The sequence below is a fragment of the Pipra filicauda genome, unplaced genomic scaffold, assembly GCF_003945595.2.
Source record: "Pipra filicauda isolate LSUMZ 115617 unplaced genomic scaffold, ASM394559v2 scaffold27_size4233163_pilon, whole genome shotgun sequence".
In the NCBI taxonomy this organism is placed as follows: domain Eukaryota; kingdom Metazoa; phylum Chordata; class Aves; order Passeriformes; family Pipridae; genus Pipra; species Pipra filicauda.
Window position 1 is genome coordinate 818,594 of NW_024104398.1, and position 20,516 is coordinate 839,109.

Sequence of the window (20,516 nt, forward strand, 5' to 3'; positions counted from 1 at the left end):
TTCTATTACGATATTTTTCATTTTAAATTTTATAGCACCACAGACCTGCTGCTAACTAAGAATTTCATGCCTGTCATCATGCAGTATAACACAGCTACTTCGAGCTCCAGAACCATTGCAAGGGAAACCCTCTGCCAAAAGCACAGACTCATAGTGTTTGAGCTAACAAAGCATCTCTGTTCATCTCTGTTCATCAGTTGCAAGTACTGGGTATCGTATAGCAGAGTAGCTCTGATTCCTGTTAATAGAGCTCATGAGATTATGTGTGGTCACTGTTTTAAAGAAATACCAGTAACCTGGTATGCTTCCAGAATTATCTGAGTCCTCCTGAGGTGTATATTAAGCACCCATTTCAAGGCATCTCACTAAATTAATTTACATGGTCGAACAGCTCTATTTACGCTGTTCATAAAAGTGTGTTGTTTAATTACTGATAAGGTCCCTGTATGCAGTTTGCTGCTATCAAGTTACGTCAGCATTTTCATGCTCCAGGCTTTTTCAGGCTCTCACCGACTTTCAGTCCTGCCTGAGCAGCTCTCCAGCTGCTGGAGTCGGCAGTGCAGTAGCAGCCAGCCCTTGGGACTGCCGGTTCCCTCTCTGATAAAGGAAAGGACACTAAAAATGGTATTTTTTATAAGGCAGTTAAAGGAAAAAACCAGTTTGCAGTACTAGTTTCCTTCTTAATTAGGGCAAGGCTGTGCTCTGTAATTTGAGAGGGTCCCTTCTCCCACCCCTGTGGCTCTTTTCATGATTTGGGGCACACCTTTCAGTCTGCTTTCAGCTGCTTGAAAATTAGGAAGTTAATTTCAATAAGCACAAAATGCAGCTGCACATGGAAAGGGATGTGGACAACCTGATCTCGTATGGAGGGGGAGAGCATTACTGTTATGGCTTTTTAGTTGGGATGGGAAACAAACCTCCCCCCTCCCTTAGAAGATTTTTGTTCCAAACAAATCTAGTCTGAGATCAGCAGTGAAACCAATTTACCTTTGTTTTTTGCTCCTCAGACCTCTGTGTCAGCTGCAAATACGATCTTCCTTCCCTGCCAGCCTCCTGGCAGCATCAGGAATGCCCTATGCTCTGCTCTAGCACTTGCTAATCTTTCTGTAACTAAATCTTGCTTGAGAAACCTGGTGATGTTCCCATGCCTCACTGATGCCTGCTCTCAGCCCCTGTCTTCTCTGTGTCCATCCCAGGCTGCCATTGCAACCACTCATCCTCACTAGTTCCTGGTGCTCTGCAGCTCCTCATGCTCCTCATGCGGCCTCCACCCAGGGCACCCCTGATACTAAGACCAAGCTAATAAACTGGACTGGTTTTGGCTGGCTCTGCCAAACCACAGTGCTCTCAGCTCCAGAAATCCAGGGCTGAGATACTTGAGCAGACCCTTGCAGGGCCAATAGAAGAGAATTTATTAGTCTGGGCTACGCTTCACCTCTCATATTCCCCAGCGAGGCCTGTCTCATCTGTTTTGAACTGCTGCACAGCAAACTTTTTCACTTGTTGCTGAGGCTGTTTATGCTATTGGATTACAACATGCCAGTGTTTTTCTTGGTGAAACAGGAGTAGCCAGAAGTAGCTACAAGCAAGAGTGCATCTCTGGGCCTCAAATCTTTAGGAACTAGACCTGAAACAATAAAACCCCTATGATAAATACTGACACAATGTTCTTGAGTAATTACTTAAATCTGCAAACGCTTTCAAATAATTTAAGACCCTTTTTCTTCACTTTGTGCAAATATTCCAGTGAACAAAGTTTTCAGGAGGTATGCTGATGGAGCCTGCAGCTTTGCATAACTCCAGCCCGAATTCTCCCTCTGATCCTTTGCATCAGAAACCTGATCCCACCACTTACTTGTGCACACTTACTGAATCATGCCAACTTCCATGTTAAAAATCAAGAGGTTCAGAGGTTGAATCAATGTTTGCACATTGATTCAGAGGACACTGGAAGCTTTCAAACGCAAAAGTGGAAAACATAATTGCATAGTAGTTCTTGCCTGGTTTACGAAGGCTTACGTGAAATTAAGCAGTTGGTGATTGCAAACGCCCAACTCTTCTGAGAATCCTTCAGAGCAAGCAAGCATCTAACACTACTGCTTATGAAATATTTTAGTTTCAGAAACTAATATCCAGTGATGTACTTATGATAAGAGTTAAAATCCAGTATATATTGCAATAGCCAAGTGATTAGGTCAGCTGTCAGGACCCAAAAGCCAGGGCGTTATCAAGATAAGTCCAGCACACAGCCTACAACGTCTCATAGCCAAACTCCATGTGTAGCCGCTCAATTAAGTTTTCTAAGGCAGAGGCTTTGTGAGAAAAAAAAAGGATTTTTCAACTTAGATTTCAGTGAAATAGCAGAGTACTTTTCGGCTGAAGTCTTTAAGCGGTTAATACACCTTCATTACAAACAAGTTCTGCAGCCGAAGGATTTTACTACTATTAAAGTTTTTGCAGCAGAAATCTTTATCCCTTGAGGTTTTGCTGGGAGAAACATGAAACTGTTTCCTCATCCTCCCTGTCCTACTCTCAGCTGGAGCCTGTTTTTTTCCATTCCCTTCATAACCTTTGGGTTTAGCTGACACCTTCCCTCCTCTGCCACAGATGCTGGGTGGGGTTCACACACTTCATTATAGAAAGCTGCTATAATTCAGTTCATGACTATTTATTTTTTCCTTTTATCAAATGAATGTTTAACATCACACTTTCTTGACATAATCTGTTGTAATTCTGTCCACCGTCTGAGACTGCAGCTAGTTGCCTCTTCCCACAGAACTGCAGGAGGACAGCTTTATTGCACAATGTCCAGCACTGTTTGAAAATGTTGCTACAATGCCTAGAGGAGCAATTGTATGGAGATACTTTGCTGTTCAAATTAGACCTTCTCTTTATCTCATTCAGATTTGATGTACTGTGAATTTGAAAACAGATTTGCTGGCTTGTTATGTCTTTCCATATGCTCTTAAGTAGATTTTCTCTGTACACACACATCATTAATACATTCTGATAATAAATCCAAGGAGGGCTCATCCTTCATTCACCAGAACACTTTGGTCCTGTCTCTCCACAACCAGCCCCACATCTGTTTGAGCTGCGCAGTTGCTTCTAAGCTACATAGTGGTTTTCAACCTCGTAAATGCCTGCCAGCCCAAAACTGAAGACAAGGAGAGGGTCCAGGGTGGCACTGAGGCACAAGGGTGCTGTTCTGGGCAGGCCATCGGCTTCAGCCTGGAGTGACGAACAGGAGGGACTGTGGGTGCATGTTCTATTTCATCCTCAGGAGGCATTTCTTGCTGCTGCTAGTGTCTAGGAGTCCAAGATGATGAATCCAATAAATTCAGGAGGAATTATAAACCTTTAGGTACTGTTGACAAAAGGATGAAACAGAGCCAAGGCATGCTGTCCAGTGTTTTCCAATTGCATCCTTTTCTCACCTGGCTTCATTAAGAGCCAGATGCTCTTAATCCGGCACAGGTTTGGGAAGACATTGTCTCATCTGCTGGAAAAAGGTAAGGTTAAATGTTATCAACATGTTGACACCTTCAGATATTTTCTAGAGCCCTTATACCTGCAAGATTGTGAGTACATGGTGCTACCTCAGCTTTAAAATGAGCTTACTCCATGCAAAAGTCAGTTGGCATATCAAATGTGTCATTTGGATCCAAACAATTCCAGTAGTTTCCTCTTTGTTCCAGTGCTGTAAGCGGTATGTATTTAGTTTTTGTCTGGATCCATACAGTCTGCAGTTTGAAAATTGCATTTTCAGGGTAAAGGATAAGAGAAAGGTAAAACTTTATCTGTTGCTGATTTCAAGAAAGATTCGAAAGATGAGTTTTCTTTAGAGTTCCCGTCTACCTTTCAGTGTAATAGTTGGACTCAGTTCAATAACAATGTTTCAAGTTGTTCCCAAACCTTCATTGTTAGGGGAAAAAAAACCACAAGAAAACAGGAAAGACCTGTTTCAGGAAAGGCTGTTGCATCACTGAAAAAGGGCCCATGGAGCACCTGACTCTGAAATGTGCTTATTTATTATAAATAATTTCCATGGCGTCACATTAACAAACATAAAAGGTCACGAACTCCTGTATTTGAAGCAAATGTGTTTGACATCTGGGATCTGGCAAAAGTTCCTCCTGTGGGATAGATTGTTTGCGCAGAGCTTTATTGAAGAATAATATTAAGAAGGAATTACGAAATATTAGTGTAACCCAGTAAGAAATTATTATATTTTACAAGCTAGAGACATAATAGATCTCACAGAATTATTTCAGTTCATCTGATTCAAAAGCACATCAAGGAATGCTGTGACCAGCTAGCAATGAAAATCTGTGGGGTTTAAGCACTGCAGTTAGAAATGGGCTGGAAGGAGAGGTCCAAATGCAGGCAATGGCTTAAACATAGGTCTGTATTTTCGCTACGCCCCCGCTCTATGAAGTGAGTGAGGAGGGAATTGGCAGGGAGCGTTGGTAGTTGGGAAAGCTGAGAGCTGAGTGGGAAGCCAGGCCACCCCTGTGCACCCCCAGCCAAGGAGCTGGGCCCCAGCCCTGGGCATCAGACACCTTCATGGGGCTGGGAATGGGCTGGGGCCAGGCAGGACACCAGGGCTGTGGGGAGCTGGAGACTGACACTCCTATGGTTCATCCTTTCTCCTCACTTACGCAAGTGAAAACCTCATAGGCGCAGCCGTTTCCCTACCTGGGGGATTCTCTCTGAGTGGTTTGTGAAGTCCAGTCTCCCCAGGATATGCTCTCCCACCAGACTGGGATGGTGCCACCTCCTGGGGTGCCTGTGGGATGTCTCCTCAAACACCATTACAGTCTCACTTGCCTGTGACACTGCCCAGAAATGCCTCTTTCGGTGTGGAAGAGGGGATGAGAGGAAGCTCTCCATGTCCTCCCAGTCTCCTCAGGGCCTGGGTACTTGCCTGTGCAAGAAAAGGGCAGAGCAGGCAACCAGCTCATGGATAGGACATGTCCAAACACCTACCTGGCCCCTTTCCTCCCCTCTCTTTTTTGGGACCACAGGACCAGGTACTGCTTCCCTGCCCTGGGTTTTCAGACCATCTTCTCTCTGCAGTCTGCTCAGGGCCTCAGAGCTGGCCTGTCTCCTGAAAGCAGACACAGGCCTGCTCGAGGATGAGCAGATGTTCCTCTCCCTGGGAAGAAGGGGCCAGCCAGGTGTCACCCGTGCACAGAGCAAGGTCAGCACACAAAAGGTCCTTCCTGAAAGGGACTGAGTCAAGAAACAGGGCCAACTTTTAAAGCAAAAATAATTTATTGTTTCCAGTTGTAAAAATTCTTTCTTCCTGTCTTCTATTTTCAGGTAAAGCAAACTTCATTTACCTTGCTGAAAGGGGGTGATGGCAAAAAGCCATTCCAAAAATCACTGCACTTTAAAGCTGGCTGGACCGATGGAGGTGAAGGAGCTGGGAAGAAGATCCATGGAGGCCAGTGACTGATCGCCCAGAGAAGCTGGAATCCTGGGTTCAAAAGGAGAAGACACACTGACCTCCAAGCCAGAGCTTTGAGCACATCCCTCAAGGAAAGGCAAGGTACTTAAAGCCATTTAAGAAATGACATAACTAGAAACAGAGGTTACTAGCCCACTCTACTCTAATTTTAACACTTTAACCCAGCTGCAGATTGTTTTGATGTTCCCAGACAAACATGCCAGTATACAGCGCTCTTAAGATACATGAAATAAAGGAAAGCCAACCTGCTGCCCACCCTCCCGGCCTTCACTGTGCAGACCTGCCAGCAGCACTGGCTGCTCCTCATCCTTGCACCCAGCATCACTGGGAGGTAAATGTGCTGTAGCCACGACCCTTGCCGATATCACTAGGTATTTTAGGGCAGAAATAAAGATGCAGTCTCACCCCAAAGCAGAGGATTATGCATATTTAACTCATGTTTGGTTGTACACAAAAATATTCAGATGGGAGAGAACATAAAGCCCTTCAGACACTGCTCTGCCAAACAGACTGAAAAGCGGGTTACATCTTGGTACAACTCAATCATACAACGAAGTTGATGGGTGCAGGTGTCACAAATCAGTGTTTTACCAGGAAGTTTAACAGCTGCAAACTGCAGGTTATTTATTCTCCACAGTATTTTCTTGAGAGATTATTTCCAAGAATCCTGAGTCAGCACTAATAACTGTAGGTACAAATATTTATTTGCAGGACGCAGTATCTTTGCTGTGTTATTTGCCTGTACTCCCCAAGCCAAGAAGTTTATGTATGTATGACTAAGGCTGGCCTTCCATGGTGAGCAAATACCCACTTGCCTCAAGTATTTTCAGTTGTCACTATTGCTTTACCTCTTAGCTCCATAAAAACTAGATCATATGGTAGTAAGGAATTCAAGAGTGAAGGGTTAATCATGTCACTGTCGCTCGGAAATTAACTTCACATTAAAGCCACATGCATTTGTATCAAAGTGACATAATGAAAAATGTGGTGGGAGATGGATGATGCAGTCATTCAAGCAAGCAAGGATTTATTAAATTAGTTCTTCAAGGTCTTAGAAAACCTAACTGAACATTTCTCAGTCAAAGCTGTGGCTCTTCTCTCTCTTAAACTGATGTGGTGATGCCATGATTTTCATTAGCAAGCGGATGGAGAATATATTCCAGTACTGGATTTTAGGCAGCCTTGATGATAATTTTGGAATGGTATGGTGACTGAACTAGGCAAGAGCCTAAGAAAGGAAAATAAAAGAGGCTAAAAAGAGAAAAGTTGGGAATGCAGAAGTGCTGTTAAAGATCAGTAATGGGCTGCCATTCAGGGCAGTCCTTACAAACAGTGGCACAGACTATAAACATTGTTGTGAAAGAGCTGAGGTCACATTTGTCATCCTAATGAGTTACTGGTGTGTGAAAGTGTTCACCTGTATGAAACGGGGAACTGCTGTCTGGCTTCCTGGAACAAACACGTAGGGCTCATTTTTTCCATCCCTGATTTCTCTATGTGCAGGCTGACATCAAGGACAGTTTAACAACATTCAGCAGCACCCACAGGCCTGAGGAGGAAGCAGTGCCACCAAAAACAGAGAGGGAGGAGAAATCAGAAGTTCTGGTACACAGAATACAGCCCATGGAACTTCTTAAGGAAATATGATTCATAGCTTATTCTTAAGGAAGTGCAGCAGGAGGTTAAATCCCTGCAGGGTATCAGTTTTACGGCCCAGCCAAACCCCATCTCTCCAGCAGTGCAGTGTCCTTTACCAGCTGGCTGGACAGAAGAGAAAGTACAATGTACTTCAGCTTTGTCCAGTCTTATGAGTCTTCTTCAGAGACACCGTGGCCTTATCCACAGAGCTCTTGAGGAAGGGAGAGTCCCTTGACTGGGAGGATGCTGTCAGAGCAGATTGGTCCTGCATTGTGAAAAGAGCAGTAAAAGTGGAGGGGGTCACACTATTCAGTCCCATGTGCAACCCCATCTAAGACAAACATGGCAGCATGAATAATAAACCTAAAAAGCAGACTGTTAGGAGTTAAAGAAGGATAAAGTGGCTCAGGTCTGGAATCTCAGATTAGGCTACTTGAGCTGTATGCCAACAGCAAAGTCAGAGCAACTTTGTTTCCTAAAGTGTCCGTTCTCTACCACATTGACTGAAAAGCCCAGCCCTTCAGTACCTTCACTGGTCAGGTCACTTCTACCCGGGCTCCTCAGTCTGGACTGTAGAACCAGAAGTCTTTAATCATGGGTCACAGACCTACTTTCTCATTTTCTTTGAGCAGTTCTAGAGAGTTGTTTTCTTCTCCTGAAATTTTGCAGCTCAGCATTCCTGCACTTGGCCTCTCCTCTTTCAGTTTGCATGTGTGCCCATTTCAGTGTCATTTTTTTGAGCATGTGATTCAGAATTAATGTGTTTGCAGTGTAGTGAAGGGAAACGATGTGTCCTCGTGATACTGTAAATGAGCAGCAGCAGTTTCTCTGAGTTCTTATCAGCTTTCTGAGTGGCTTTTAAATCATCACAAGGCCAGTCAATGGCATATTACCTCCCTCACTTCTGCAGAGAGTTGTTTGAGCGATAGGAATGTGAGAGAGCAACAGTGTGACATAAGTTCATTCACTTTCTTCAGTGCAAACCAGAACCAGGATTGGCTGTCCTTGCAATTTGATGAAATAAGAACATGCCATGTGCAAAACACAAACCCAACCACCAAATGCTCAAACCCCATTAAGCGTGGGTCATTAAGTATGGTGTGGGTGGAAAAGTCTTTCTTTTACTAAAGTCACAAGATGTGTAGTACAGGTGGGAGTGAGAACTAGCCACTAGTTAATAATTTATATATGAGGAAACCAGTTCAGTCTAAATTATCTTATATGGAGACAGATTTATTCTGCCAAATGTAAGCCAAATTCTGGCCATGGCCTCCCGATCACCATACCAACTCCTGCTTTTACAGGCTCCTAAGACGCAGGACAACTGGAAAAAGAGAGTGGCACCATGTCAGGCTGGGAGGAGAGCTCATCTCCTGGGATCCTCCAGGAACGCTTCCAAGGCTGCAGCATGTAGCCTGTACACCCTCCCATACACCCTCCAAATGTATGCTGGATAAAGCATAGCTGGTGGTTGGGGGAACCTGCGCAAGGTAGCCATCCTCACCATCAGAAGCTGTGACCTGCTCCAACCTTCAGTGCATTGCAGGAGAAAGAATTGCCTCAGCTATGTCAAATTCCTGGTACAGATAAAGTAGTATCACACATAAAATGTTAATTTGAGCCTTATCACACATAAACCCACCAGGAAATGAAGGTAAAATACACACACATACCTCCAAGTATGGGCAACTGTACAACATAAAAACTGTGAAAGAAAATTAGCTTCTTGAGAATTAATTGTATTTTGCTTTGAAATTTTCTCTTCTACAGTCTGTATCTTACTAGAATTTATGACCAATAGATGTACCAGTATCATTGATCCTCATTCAACTTGCTTTGCAAAGAGGTTACATAATTCTGGCATGAATACTTGCAATGATCCTATATGAACACCACTAAACCTGGCAATGATACAAATAAGCTAGAATTCAATTATAAATTTTGTTAGCAACATATTTATTTTTTAAAAAGCTTTAAAATAGTCCCTACTGGCGTATTCAATGTTCACCAGCTGTAAAACAGTGCAACAATTAAAAGCTCATTTTCTGCTACAAATGAAGTAATGGTTATAGGTTAAAGGGGCAGATAAGGGACATTGAAACCATCCATTTTAAGTTACAGTAAAAACAGTACTCTTCCAAAAAAAAACCCCAGAGGATTACAAAATATAACATATTTATTAATCCAGACAGCCTACAAGTAAGAGTTAGGGAAATGACTGTTTAAGCAGAAACAGAAGTTCTGTGGAGCATCCTTTGAGCTGGGCAGTGAGTCCTCCTCTTTGCACCTGTACTGGCTGCAAGATAAAGTATTGGTATAACAACAATTATACCTGTGATACTAAATGTTCTATACCTACAATTGTATTTATAGGTTTCTGGGTCCAGTGCATCTCATTAGGTAACGGACTGACCAGGGCATAATTTTTTTGAAAACTAATGCTGCATTCAAACACATGAATGCCCTCCTATTTTTATTGAAGTGACTGTTAGCATTTCCTAAGCAAAGCTGAACTACTTCATACAGCAAGAGAGATTTGTCTCAGAGATCCTGCACATGAGAGCATTCCTTAGTATTTTACATTATCTTGGTGTGTCCTCCCCTTGCCCCTGGCCGTGCCTGCCTCTTTCTTGGCTGGACCATCAAACAGCCATTGTGTCTGTATCATAATAAGGATCAACCCTTGATCCTGCCTTGGGAGACAGTGATGCTGGAGGTCAAGGAGTGAATTTTCCCTTTTCCAGATGTTGTGTGGAATGTCTTAATTTCAGAGCTATTAATAGGCTACATAGACACTTTTCTTTCTAAGGAGATTATCTCCTTTTTAATATTTTGTGTTTCTGGTTGATTATTTTTGCCCATGGCAATGATATCATAACCAAAGCATTGAAGGTTAACTAATCAGCAAGCTCTTTTTTATTACCTTTCTGGTTCAATTGTAGTTTTATTGCTCTATAATTCTCTCTTTACACCCATGGGTATGACTTTACACTGCTGTGAACTGAATGCTGTCACACCATCGTCAACTCACACCAAATTAGACTGGGCAATTCTAAGTGAGCACAACCCTGGGGAATGGCAGAGGGATACACTAAAGCTTGCTGCAGGTATTATGTGTGTGGTAGGCAACAGCTTGGTCCTTTTAATTTTGGTTATTTTAAATGTTCCATAGATGTATAAACAGAGTGAGAAATGTCTCTATGGACTTTGTGCCTTCCTCACTGACCTGGGGTGCAGACTTGGGCTAATAGGTATTTCTGGTCACTGCAGGAGCTCAGAGATCTCTGTTGAGCAGCTGCTGTTGTTTTGGAAGAAGTCAATTTTTCTGTCCCTCGCCCTACTTGAATGGCATCACATGTCAGAATCCAGAGGAGTATTTTTAAATTATGAACTAGATTCAAGTTTTCTTGGGGATACTGATTTGAATAACAAATCTATATAATCTTGGTGGGCCTTCTGCCTCTTTGCATTTCACATAATCTACAAAATAAGTTTACTGACCAAAATGTTTCTTAAACCCAGGAATTTCTCATGAATACTGGAGAACTCTGGTCCTGGATTTTCAAATTGTGTTTGCATTATATGTAGGCAGCCAAGAAACACCACATTTTGAGAATTTTTGGCAAACCTAACCTTTGTAGCTATGATTTCACATGTTGGTTGCAGAACATTTGCACCAAGTTGTGGATGAACCATCTCCAGACTAAGGTCTCAGTCTTGGCAAACACATGCATGTGCATTATGCAGAATACTGCAGAATTCCAAGGAAGCTGACATAATCCCCGATAGGTTACAGAGAGGAAAAATTTCTATGAATGATGCATGAGCTGTGACTATGCGGAGGCTTGGGTGTAGCTTGAAGTGAAGTGCCTGGGTTGGCCTTTGAAGAACAGGAGTGAGAAATCATTCATGAAAACACATCAGTGAATGTCTTGAAATACCGGAGGAAATGTTGAGGTGTAAAAGGTTATCTCAGGAAATCTCAAAGTACCCAAAGATAGTGCCCAAAGAGAAAGAGATACTGCAATCATACTACTGTTTATTTACTGGAAACAATCTTTCAGCTCTACTGTAAAAATAATACATATCTGCTTACATTTATACCACTGACACTGAGATTTGAGACTTAAAATAAAGCTGGCCTAAATCCAGACCTGATGTGAGGTGTTTAGCGATCACTGACTTCAGCATAGTGACAATCACATTGAATTCTCTCTAACTGGGGCCAAATACTGTTTTTGGAAATTGGAAAAGCCTCATCCAAGTTGTATAAAGCCTAAGGATGTATTGCATAAGCATGTCCTTATCAGACTTCTTAAAAAGCCTTGAGACTATCAAGCCAACATGATACAGATGCAATTTTGGGATAAAAGTGATTAATCAGGACCTAAAAGAACATCTCTCACTTTCAAAACTGAGGAGTTGTGGGGTTTTTTAAATCCTATTCAGGAAGCCAGGCTCTGCCAGCAGACTGGGCAATCCCTTCAACCATTCACACCCAATACTTTGCTGTAAGGATGCCTACCAACATGGCAGTGCCTGCATCTCCAGTGAAACACATGAAGAGCTTGTACAGGTGGTGGGTGCAGAAGAACCTGGCTGGGAAATAATGGATCTGTCTTGGCTGTGAGAAAAGCAACTGGGGTCAGTCAGACCCTAGGAAAGACAAATAGCCTACAACTGATTTCCAAAAAGCAAACTGAAAAATGTTTAGCAGTGCCAGAGAAGTGGAGCTTACTCAGCATGTGGTTGCAGTGCATGACCATAATAAGCTCATTTGTCCGGGACAAACCCCAGAGGGAAACTGAGTGACTTCTGGGTACAGGGAAGGGAATTGAAAGAGGCTGAATATTTCAGGAGTTCTTGGTTGCTGAAGTGTTTTTTAAAGATCTCTTTATTACTCAGATACATTCCTGAATTCCTACATTGAGGTTATTGCATCATTATTTACTTACTGGTGTAAAAGTGTATCTGCCTTGTACCCAAACTCTCCCTCATGTGCTTCACCAGTATGAGTTGAATTACACAGGAGGATCAGTTTGGCCAATGCAAACCACTAGAAGGATCTCAGAAGACAGAGCTAAGAATGGGAATAGGTGAGATTTCCACATCCAGTGTGCACACTTACAAACATCAGTTGTAGTCTGCACTGAAACAGGTGAGGAAAGAGGCTGGGGCAGTGTCACAGACATCCCCACACAAATAACTCTGGACCATATGACACTGACCCTTCAGCACGTCACATTTCTGGAGCTTTCTGCAGAATCTCCAAAAGTCTAGTTATGACCATCAGCCTCGGGCCTCATGCATGGCACTTGCTTTGGGGTTGAGCTATTCAAAATTGGTTCAAAGACTTAAACCAACAAAATGTGATGGGTGTAAATCACTTGTCTGCACTCATGTCAGCTAAGAAACAGAATTTGCTTGTGCCATATTGTCTTACAGCTTCCAAATGCAGAGCCACACTACCACTTCTGCAGCTTCTGTAAATTCTCCTTGTATACAGATACATGTGCAGTGCTTTACACAACACACATTGAAGAGTCTAAGGACCCTTGTTATCTTTGCATTGGAGAGCATCAGTCATGCAAATTAACACCAGCTGAGGAGTTTGTCCATCCAGAATGGAGATTTATTTTAACAACAGTTCCTGTCAGGCTTGAATAACATTAAGGCATCCTTTTATTCCTTCTCTCTCTTTTTTTTTTTTTTTTAAATTAACATCTTTGTGCTACAGCATTTCCATTGTGTTCTACTACAGCTACATGCTACGGAAGATATTCAGTAGCATACTCTGTGAATAAGCCAGACTGGAGAACTTGCATGACCACAAACTGTACTGATTATATTGCTCTGCTGGCTCTAGACAGAGAAAAATTAATGTGTAAGTTTTGCTGATGCTGACACCATGTTTATGAGACAAAAAAAAGTTGACTCTTCTAAAAGCTAAGTCAAAAAAAGGTAAATATGAGTACAGGCTCCCAACTGAGAAGGAGAGAACTCTGTGTGAATGGCCCTGGACACTACACTCAGTGGTGGTGGGTGACCAGTCCTCAAAGAAGCTTAGTTATTTTCAACAAAGGTGTTGTAGTCAGATAATCACCAGTTGAAAAGCAATTCTGTGAGATCCAGCAAACTCTTAGGTGAAATAATGTTTTGTTGTCTGTGTCAAAAAAGTCAATCTCCTAAAAATATCTCAAAGCTAAATAAGCCAGATGATAGGATCCATTCAGCTCTATAACAATGGATCATTCATCTCTTGCCATTTTTCTCCCTCTGGCATCTAACCTGACTAGCATGAATCACTTGGTTCATTTGTCAGAATAGTTTCTCCTTCGAAATCATGGTGATCTATATCAAAGATTACTGCAATGACTGCTTTCTTTTGCCTTTATTTCCATTATTGCACTGACATTAGGTGCTGTACAAACACACAGTGAGGGGCAGTCTTCCTCATGAGGACCTACATTTAAACAGACATGACAGCTGACAGGCAGGAGAGGCAAAGAGCTGTCCCTTCCCTGCTTGGCCAGGGAGAGCAGAGCCAGAGGGAAGCCACACATACCCAGACCAGGGTCTGTGACCTCATCTGTGCGGCCAGAATATTGTCTTTTAACCATATGGTAAAAATCCTTGTGCTAGAAGACCCTCTGTAGTGGGTTAGAATAAAGAATCATTTTCTGAGCAGACCTGGAATTCTGTCTGCTTTTAGGGAGTCCTGGCCTCAAAGGGTGATGGTCTATTGGAAACAGACCCCTGACTAGGAAATGGAGAGTTTAGATGTTATAAACTGCTACTAATTTATTATTTTGAGACTGGCATATATTTTGGGAAAATTTAAGTTGGCTGGAGTGATAGTGAGTGATGAAAGATGTTATGGCAGTTGAGAAGTGGCTGAATTCCTTTGTTTCCAGACTTTCCACCTTTTTTTTTAAGGCACAGACTGTTTATATAGAAAGTGTAATATTGTTTTATGGGTATTTGCTGGATCCTGCTAAAACCAAGGATTCAAGCTTTACTCTTTTAACAAAGTGTTTTGTTATGGAATTCCTCTGGGTTTTGATGTTTCTAAATTAGGGTTAAATCAGGTTGGTATGTGGGGGCCATGGGAGAACAGCCCAGAAGTGAGAAACTGTCTGATGTCTAACAGGGTGTGCTTCCTCTCCAGGAGGTGATGTGATGATAGGAAGAAAAGGCCTTCTCAACTGGACATGAAGAAGCCATAACATAGAGGCACAAAGTGGGGCAAAAAGGGGCTTTTAAGCACTAGGAAAATGTAAGAGTTTGACATCTTCAATGCAAGGTCCTGCCTGCCCCTTGTCTGCTCTCTGGTCCACCAGAGCCCGCATGTTTCCCATGTTTTACTTCCATCACCTGGGACACATGAGCACTTTTAGACCAATGGTTATAAACTAGCATTCCTCCTTCCTGATCGTCTCTATTTTTCCCACCAAGACTGTGGTATTTGATGAGACATGATACACTCAGGAAACAAATTCTTGTTTGTACTATTTCTCTGCCCATTTCCTTTGCATTCATCTCCTCCAAGTCAGCTACTCACAAAACTCATTGGCTTCCTGCCCTCAGCTTGGCCCACTAAACCCTGGAGTCAGACTCCAGCCTTTTTGTTTTTACAATAAAGGACAGCCTTGAACAGAGCTCTGAGCTGCAGCATCCTGGGATGTCGTAGCAGCACAGAGAAAACCTTTAAATCATTAAGAATCAGAAGCTGCTCAACTCAGCGTTTTGTTGCTGAGAGCATCAGGGCTTCCTTCAAGCTGAGTACAAGGAAAAAGAGGGGACTCTCTACTACAGCTAGGGAAAAACAATTCCAGACTAACTCACAAAGCTTTCTAGGAACAAAAGGCAATTTTTTGATTATGTCATGCAGTCTGTGTTGTGATAACTTTCCAAGTCTGTATTCTCCCATTTAATACTCCACTTTAATGAAGACATAACATAAAGCTGCTACTCTGCTCCTGCCTCCTTGCATTATAATCTTCATAAACTCTTCCCAAGTAGCACTGAGCACTTCCAGTCCTCAAAAAGACTTTCCGGCCCTAGCAATGCTGGAGAGCAAATAAGCCAGTAAGAAAAAATGAAGCAAAAGAGCTGTGTTAGACAAATTTAAGAACAAGGCATAGGGATCCTCATCCTGACTAAAATAAAAGACCAAAGTGCCCATGGCTTCAACAAGCATTATACCTTCAAACTATACAATTTTTAATTTTTTTTTTCAAACTACTAAACATATATTGAGATTTGGCTTAGCACTGAGAGGCCTCAGCTGGAATACTTTTAACAGTTTTGGGCACTGTGCTTCAAGAAAGATGTGAACCAACTGGAGAGAATCCAAATGAGAGCAAAAAGAATGATCAAAGGTCCAGAAAATGTGATGTATGAGGAAAGACCAAAAGAATTGGGTTTGTTTAGACTAGAGAAGAACAATCTGAGGGGAGACATGACAACAGTCTTCAGACACGTTAAAGACTGCTGCAAAGGGGAAGATAAACTGTTCTCTATTTCTAATGGAAGTAGACTAAAAAGCAACAGATTACAGTACTGGAGATTCAGATTGGACTTTAGGAGAAATTTTATATTGGTTACAGCAGTTATACCTGAGAAAACAATGCCTATGCAAACTGTGGGATCCCGCTGTTTGAGATGGGGGTATTGCTGCTTTATGGTAGAAGCATGAATGATAGAAGTCCTAGTCCTTTTCAGCTTGTTTTCCCCAATGTTAGGAATGTAGGAGAGACAGTGCAGGTGAAAAGAACAATTTATTTTTTCTGAAGGAATTTGGACACGTCTGACCTGAGTACTCTTTGAACAGGAGATTAGTTGCAGCCGTAACTACAGAGATGGTATTACTACCTTGTAACCATTAGAAACTGTTTGCAACTGTCACACTTAGGGAAAAATAAAATTCTGATTCTTATCTGCTCCAAAGTCCCTACTTATTCTGGAAATTATTCTGGCAGTGGAAGCCTGTGTCAAAGATCTTGAGTACAAATAAGTATACAATCCTAAATGTTGTGAAACACACCATCCAGTGATAGATTTCTCTAAACTCTGTTATATAGAAAGATTTAATATAGGAAGGAACCCAAACATGTGACACTTTGTAAGAAAGTAAAAGATTACATAGTACAACATGTATTTTGGAATGAATTTACAATGAATTTTAACTATAAAATAGAATCAAAGAAAAAACAGGTGAAACTAAGACAAATGCAGGGTGAATTGAGACAAAGGGCCTGACTGATAATTCCAGAGATAATTGGGAATGCAAGTTAGGACTTCGGAGATCCCTTGTTTTGATAGGTGGGGATTTTGTTTCTGTTTCTGCTTGTTTGTCTGCTTTCCGTTTATAATGAAAAAAAAATTAAAAAAAATGCAAGATTGCAAAAGCCAGCTTTTTCCTCAGTTTCATTGGTGCTTTTTGCTAAGCAGCCTTGGAGCTACAGAGGTTCACAGTCTTTCACATAGACTTATGCCCTAGAAGTGTTTACAGCGAAGAGTCCTTAAAATACATGACCACATAGAGAATCACATGGGATCTGCTGAAAATACATCTTCAGATGTCTGCATACTGGTAGGGACTGTGCATGAAGAGGCCTCCCTGCTCAGACAGGCATAGGTCACCGGGTCTGTAGAGATAGTGATTTGGTTTGGAGCTGCTATATGTACTGGCTTTTGAGGAGAGAGTTCTGCAGAGGAGGAACTGTCTCTTTTGGTTTCATGTTTCCAGGGCACAAACTCAAGGTTTAGAAGGAGTACTGTGATACGAATATCCTCAGCCGGATGACAGAGCTTCCTCTGAAGTTGATGACAGTGTTAACAGTGATCATTTCCAAGTCCAACTCAACAGTACGGGGCCCCTTCACAGGGCGGGTCATCACCAGAGTAGCACTGATCGGTCCCGTTTGCTGTGCACAAAACAAGAGAAAGCAGGTGAGATTGCCAAAGCCAGCTCTTGAAAACTACTCTCTCACTATGGTCTTCGAGCAGCCAAAATAGGTGTTTTCTGTTGCATTGTTTGTAACCGCTGCAACTGATAGGACAGAGCATTTGGCTCCTTTTCAGGGTTTTATATGAACTGTCACCTTCTACAGTTTGTAAAGCCTTTAAGAGCCCTGCACATAAAAAGAGCTATTGAACATAGACACTTGCTATTGCCCAAATGGAAAAAGATGAAAACATGGATTTAGGGTATAAACAAGTAGTGTCACCTTTTTGTTTGTTTGTCTGTTTTTGTGAGATACTCTTTAGTTTGATGTAAAAGACAGTGTTACTGTGAAGCAGCGAACACTGAGAAGGGGTTATGTTAACAGAGCTTGGAGAACAGACATTCCCATGTGAACAGGGTCCAGGCTTGTGGTACATTGTGTATGTTAATGGCACAAACCTCACACTCCAAAGAGAGTTTTGAATATGTGACGGCACTTCAGAAAACCAGTCCTTTATTAAATGGAAGCAGACCTTTGCAATGTCTGGCCAGAAAAGTGGATTACATGCATTTAAAAATCAGAACTGCTGACACTAAAATCAGAAACCTTGAAACTGGGTGTTTGTGTTACCTTTGATAAGAGCAGGCCAACATAGCCATCAGGAGGTGCTGGGTGGGCTGCCCGGTGCTGGGCCTGGTCCTGGTGCCTCAGTGTCCCTCCCTCCCAGCTCTGCTTGCCCACCACCCAGGGAATGGCTGTGGGGTAACTCAGAACCAGCAAGCTTGGGCAATGGTGATGGGCTCTGGGGCCTCAGTGCCTGGTGGACTGGCCAGGATGAGGGGAAAATGTCAGTGGAACCAGTAATGACTTTACAACAGGAAAGCTCTTGTGAGATATAATGATTGTAACAGGACCATTTGTCAATTCGTGGTTTTGAAGCCTTTTCCTTTTCTGACAGTGGGAATCTGAGGCTCTTGTGAGAAATGTGTCCTGGAATCTATCCCACTACCGGTGTCCATGAGAGAGGGGAACTGTCAGTAGCCACTGAATGTGACTTTATGCGAATATCAGAGCCACGTTTTGCCTACAGCTGAAAATTACCCTCCTCAGTGTCACCACCCCTCATGGAGGTGCCCCATTCTGTGCAGACACTCCCATCACCCCTGCATGTCAGTGGCATGATAAGGATGACTGGAGAAAAGAGAGGTCTTCTGAGAAAAACTCAAATTAAAAAAACACAGGTAGTTATGTTTTCTCTAACAGGAAAATTTTCTCAGTGAAAAAAATGGATAGCAAATGAAAGCAAGGAACACAGAAAGTCAATTCCTGGCATAAAGGGGTGGGGTTTTTGCTTACTTTTGTATTTTTCACAACTTTCGATTTCCAATGAATAAAATAGACAAGAAACATTGAATCTTTTGGTGACAATTACTGATTGTCCATCATATAAAAAACAGTTTGGCACAATAATTTCTCTTGAGCATGGGAGACCTGAGCTATTCTTAGGCATGGGTACAGCCCTGGGCTTTCCTAAACCTACCATCTCATAGGATAAGTGTGTTTGCCTTGGGTAGGTTACTTTCCTGAGAGATCCAACAGTTCCTACGGATCAGCACACTGGTCTGCACGTCTGTATGTAAAAATGCCTCATAGTGAAGGTTTAAATGATATTGATTAAAAGATTACTTCTGCTATCAGGCCATTCAGCTAATGAGAAGATATTTCATATTTTCCCTCAGTGAGTGCTAGACTTACCCGCATGTAGAATTCTCTACCCTCATTCCCTGATTTGATTTGGAAGATGTAATAGGCTCCAGGATAGCGAGTTGTTGCTTGCATCTGAAAAATGTCCGAAGGCACAGACCTCCCAGACACCATGTCCATCACTCTGTACAGGATGGTGAACGGCTGATCTCTGCAACCAGGGTTTTCAGCTGGACACATGCAGCGGCTAATTGTCAGAGATAGAATTGTCATTAGGGGTTACAAATGTCTGTAATATTTGATTCTTTATATGCAAATACAGATGCATAAATAAATAAACAAAGAATATTGCTGACCAGCTAAAAGAATCAATGAAACTTGTAATAAACTTTCTCACTTTTAATATTCTCTTTGTTGCTATTCTGGCCTACTTATATCACTGCTTCCTTTTTGTTGTCTTCTAGGCCAAAATACCTTCACGTTCTTTGTCTCCTTAGATCACTCAAAAATGTGTACTTTCTGTGGAGCAGCTCTGCAGGTATAGAATACTCGGTACATGTTTGTTCTGATAGTAATTTAAACTGAACTGTCCCCAAAATAATGTTAATTAATGGATCATTTTGCTGATAGTGCTACATAAATGTAGTGCTATTTGTTTAGAAATATTTTATATACTACATGAGAACATACAGTGAGACATCTTGGATCCAAACAAAGCTATAACATCAAATGTAGAGCTCTAAGGAAGAAGAGGATAATGAGCCAAGTGTATGACACTTCCACCAACAGCCTAAAATTGGTTGTGACTCAGGGAATTCTTGAAGCAAAGATGTCTTCTTTGTATTCATCAGCTCTTAATACATTTCTTATCTATCAGCTTTTCCAGCTTTCCCTTACACACACATAAATGTCTGGCATCCAAAGCCCCCTGTGGTGAGGAGCTTCCACAGTCCCCTTCATCTTTCTCTGCATGGTGCCTTTTCTGGCTTTATCTTATGCTCCCAGCTCTTCTGTTTGAAAGGAGTGCAGCCAGTCAATCCCTGCTCATCCTTTTCATACAATTCAGGACTTCATATTTGATCCTCTTCATAGCTGAAGTGTCCTAACTTAGTCGTTTCTCAAAAAGAAGCTATTCCATACTTTTGATCATCCTCATTGCTCCTTATGAACCTTTGTCCAGTTATATTTCTATTGAGAGGAGGGGAAGGAACTGCACGGTCTTAAAGATGTGGTACATAATAGCATATGCCCCAAGGATATTCTCTACCTACCAACACCTCAAATTCAGGTTGCTTTTCTGACCTCTGGTGAGTACTGCAGATCATGGAACTAGAATAACCCTCAAATGTCCGTTTGGATGGATTATGATCAGATCAGTGCTCTTTACTGGATTTGTGAATTTGGGATTGTCTTTTTATTTTACATTCATCTACACCGAATTTCATCTGCCACTTTTATTGTAGTCATTGAGGCTTATTCTGCAATTTTTTTCTAGTCACTCTTTTATCTACTGTCCTCAGATACCGTTGCTGACTTTGACCATCTCGTGGTTTATTCTTTTTCCCAGGTTGCTTTTGATGGGCCAAGTAGGTCCAGCTTAGACCTCTGAAGCAGAACTTCAATGTGCAATTTGACAATTTAATACTGTCCTCTATTTATTTTTTGTCTTTCAGTCTCTTATTCTTCTGTTCCAGGGACTACTCTCTGTTACTTATGGCTGCTTAATTTCCATAATAACTATGTAAGAGTCT

At 42.0% G+C, this 20,516-nt stretch overlaps 1 protein-coding gene across 1 annotated transcript in view; it reads right to left on the bottom strand.

Moving 5' to 3' along the window:
- Window positions 1-15,718: 15,718 nt before the first annotated feature.
- FBLN5 (fibulin 5) overlaps window positions 15,719-20,516 on the bottom strand; it is a 45,661-nt gene continuing 40,863 nt past the window's right edge. The window contains exons 10-11 of the mRNA XM_027739983.2: window positions 18,817-19,012; window positions 15,719-17,040 (exon numbers count right to left, since the gene is read on the bottom strand). Coding sequence (XP_027595784.1) covers window positions 16,879-17,040; window positions 18,817-19,012 — 358 coding nt within the window. The 3' untranslated portion in view covers window positions 15,719-16,878. The remainder of the gene's footprint in view (window positions 17,041-18,816; window positions 19,013-20,516) is intronic.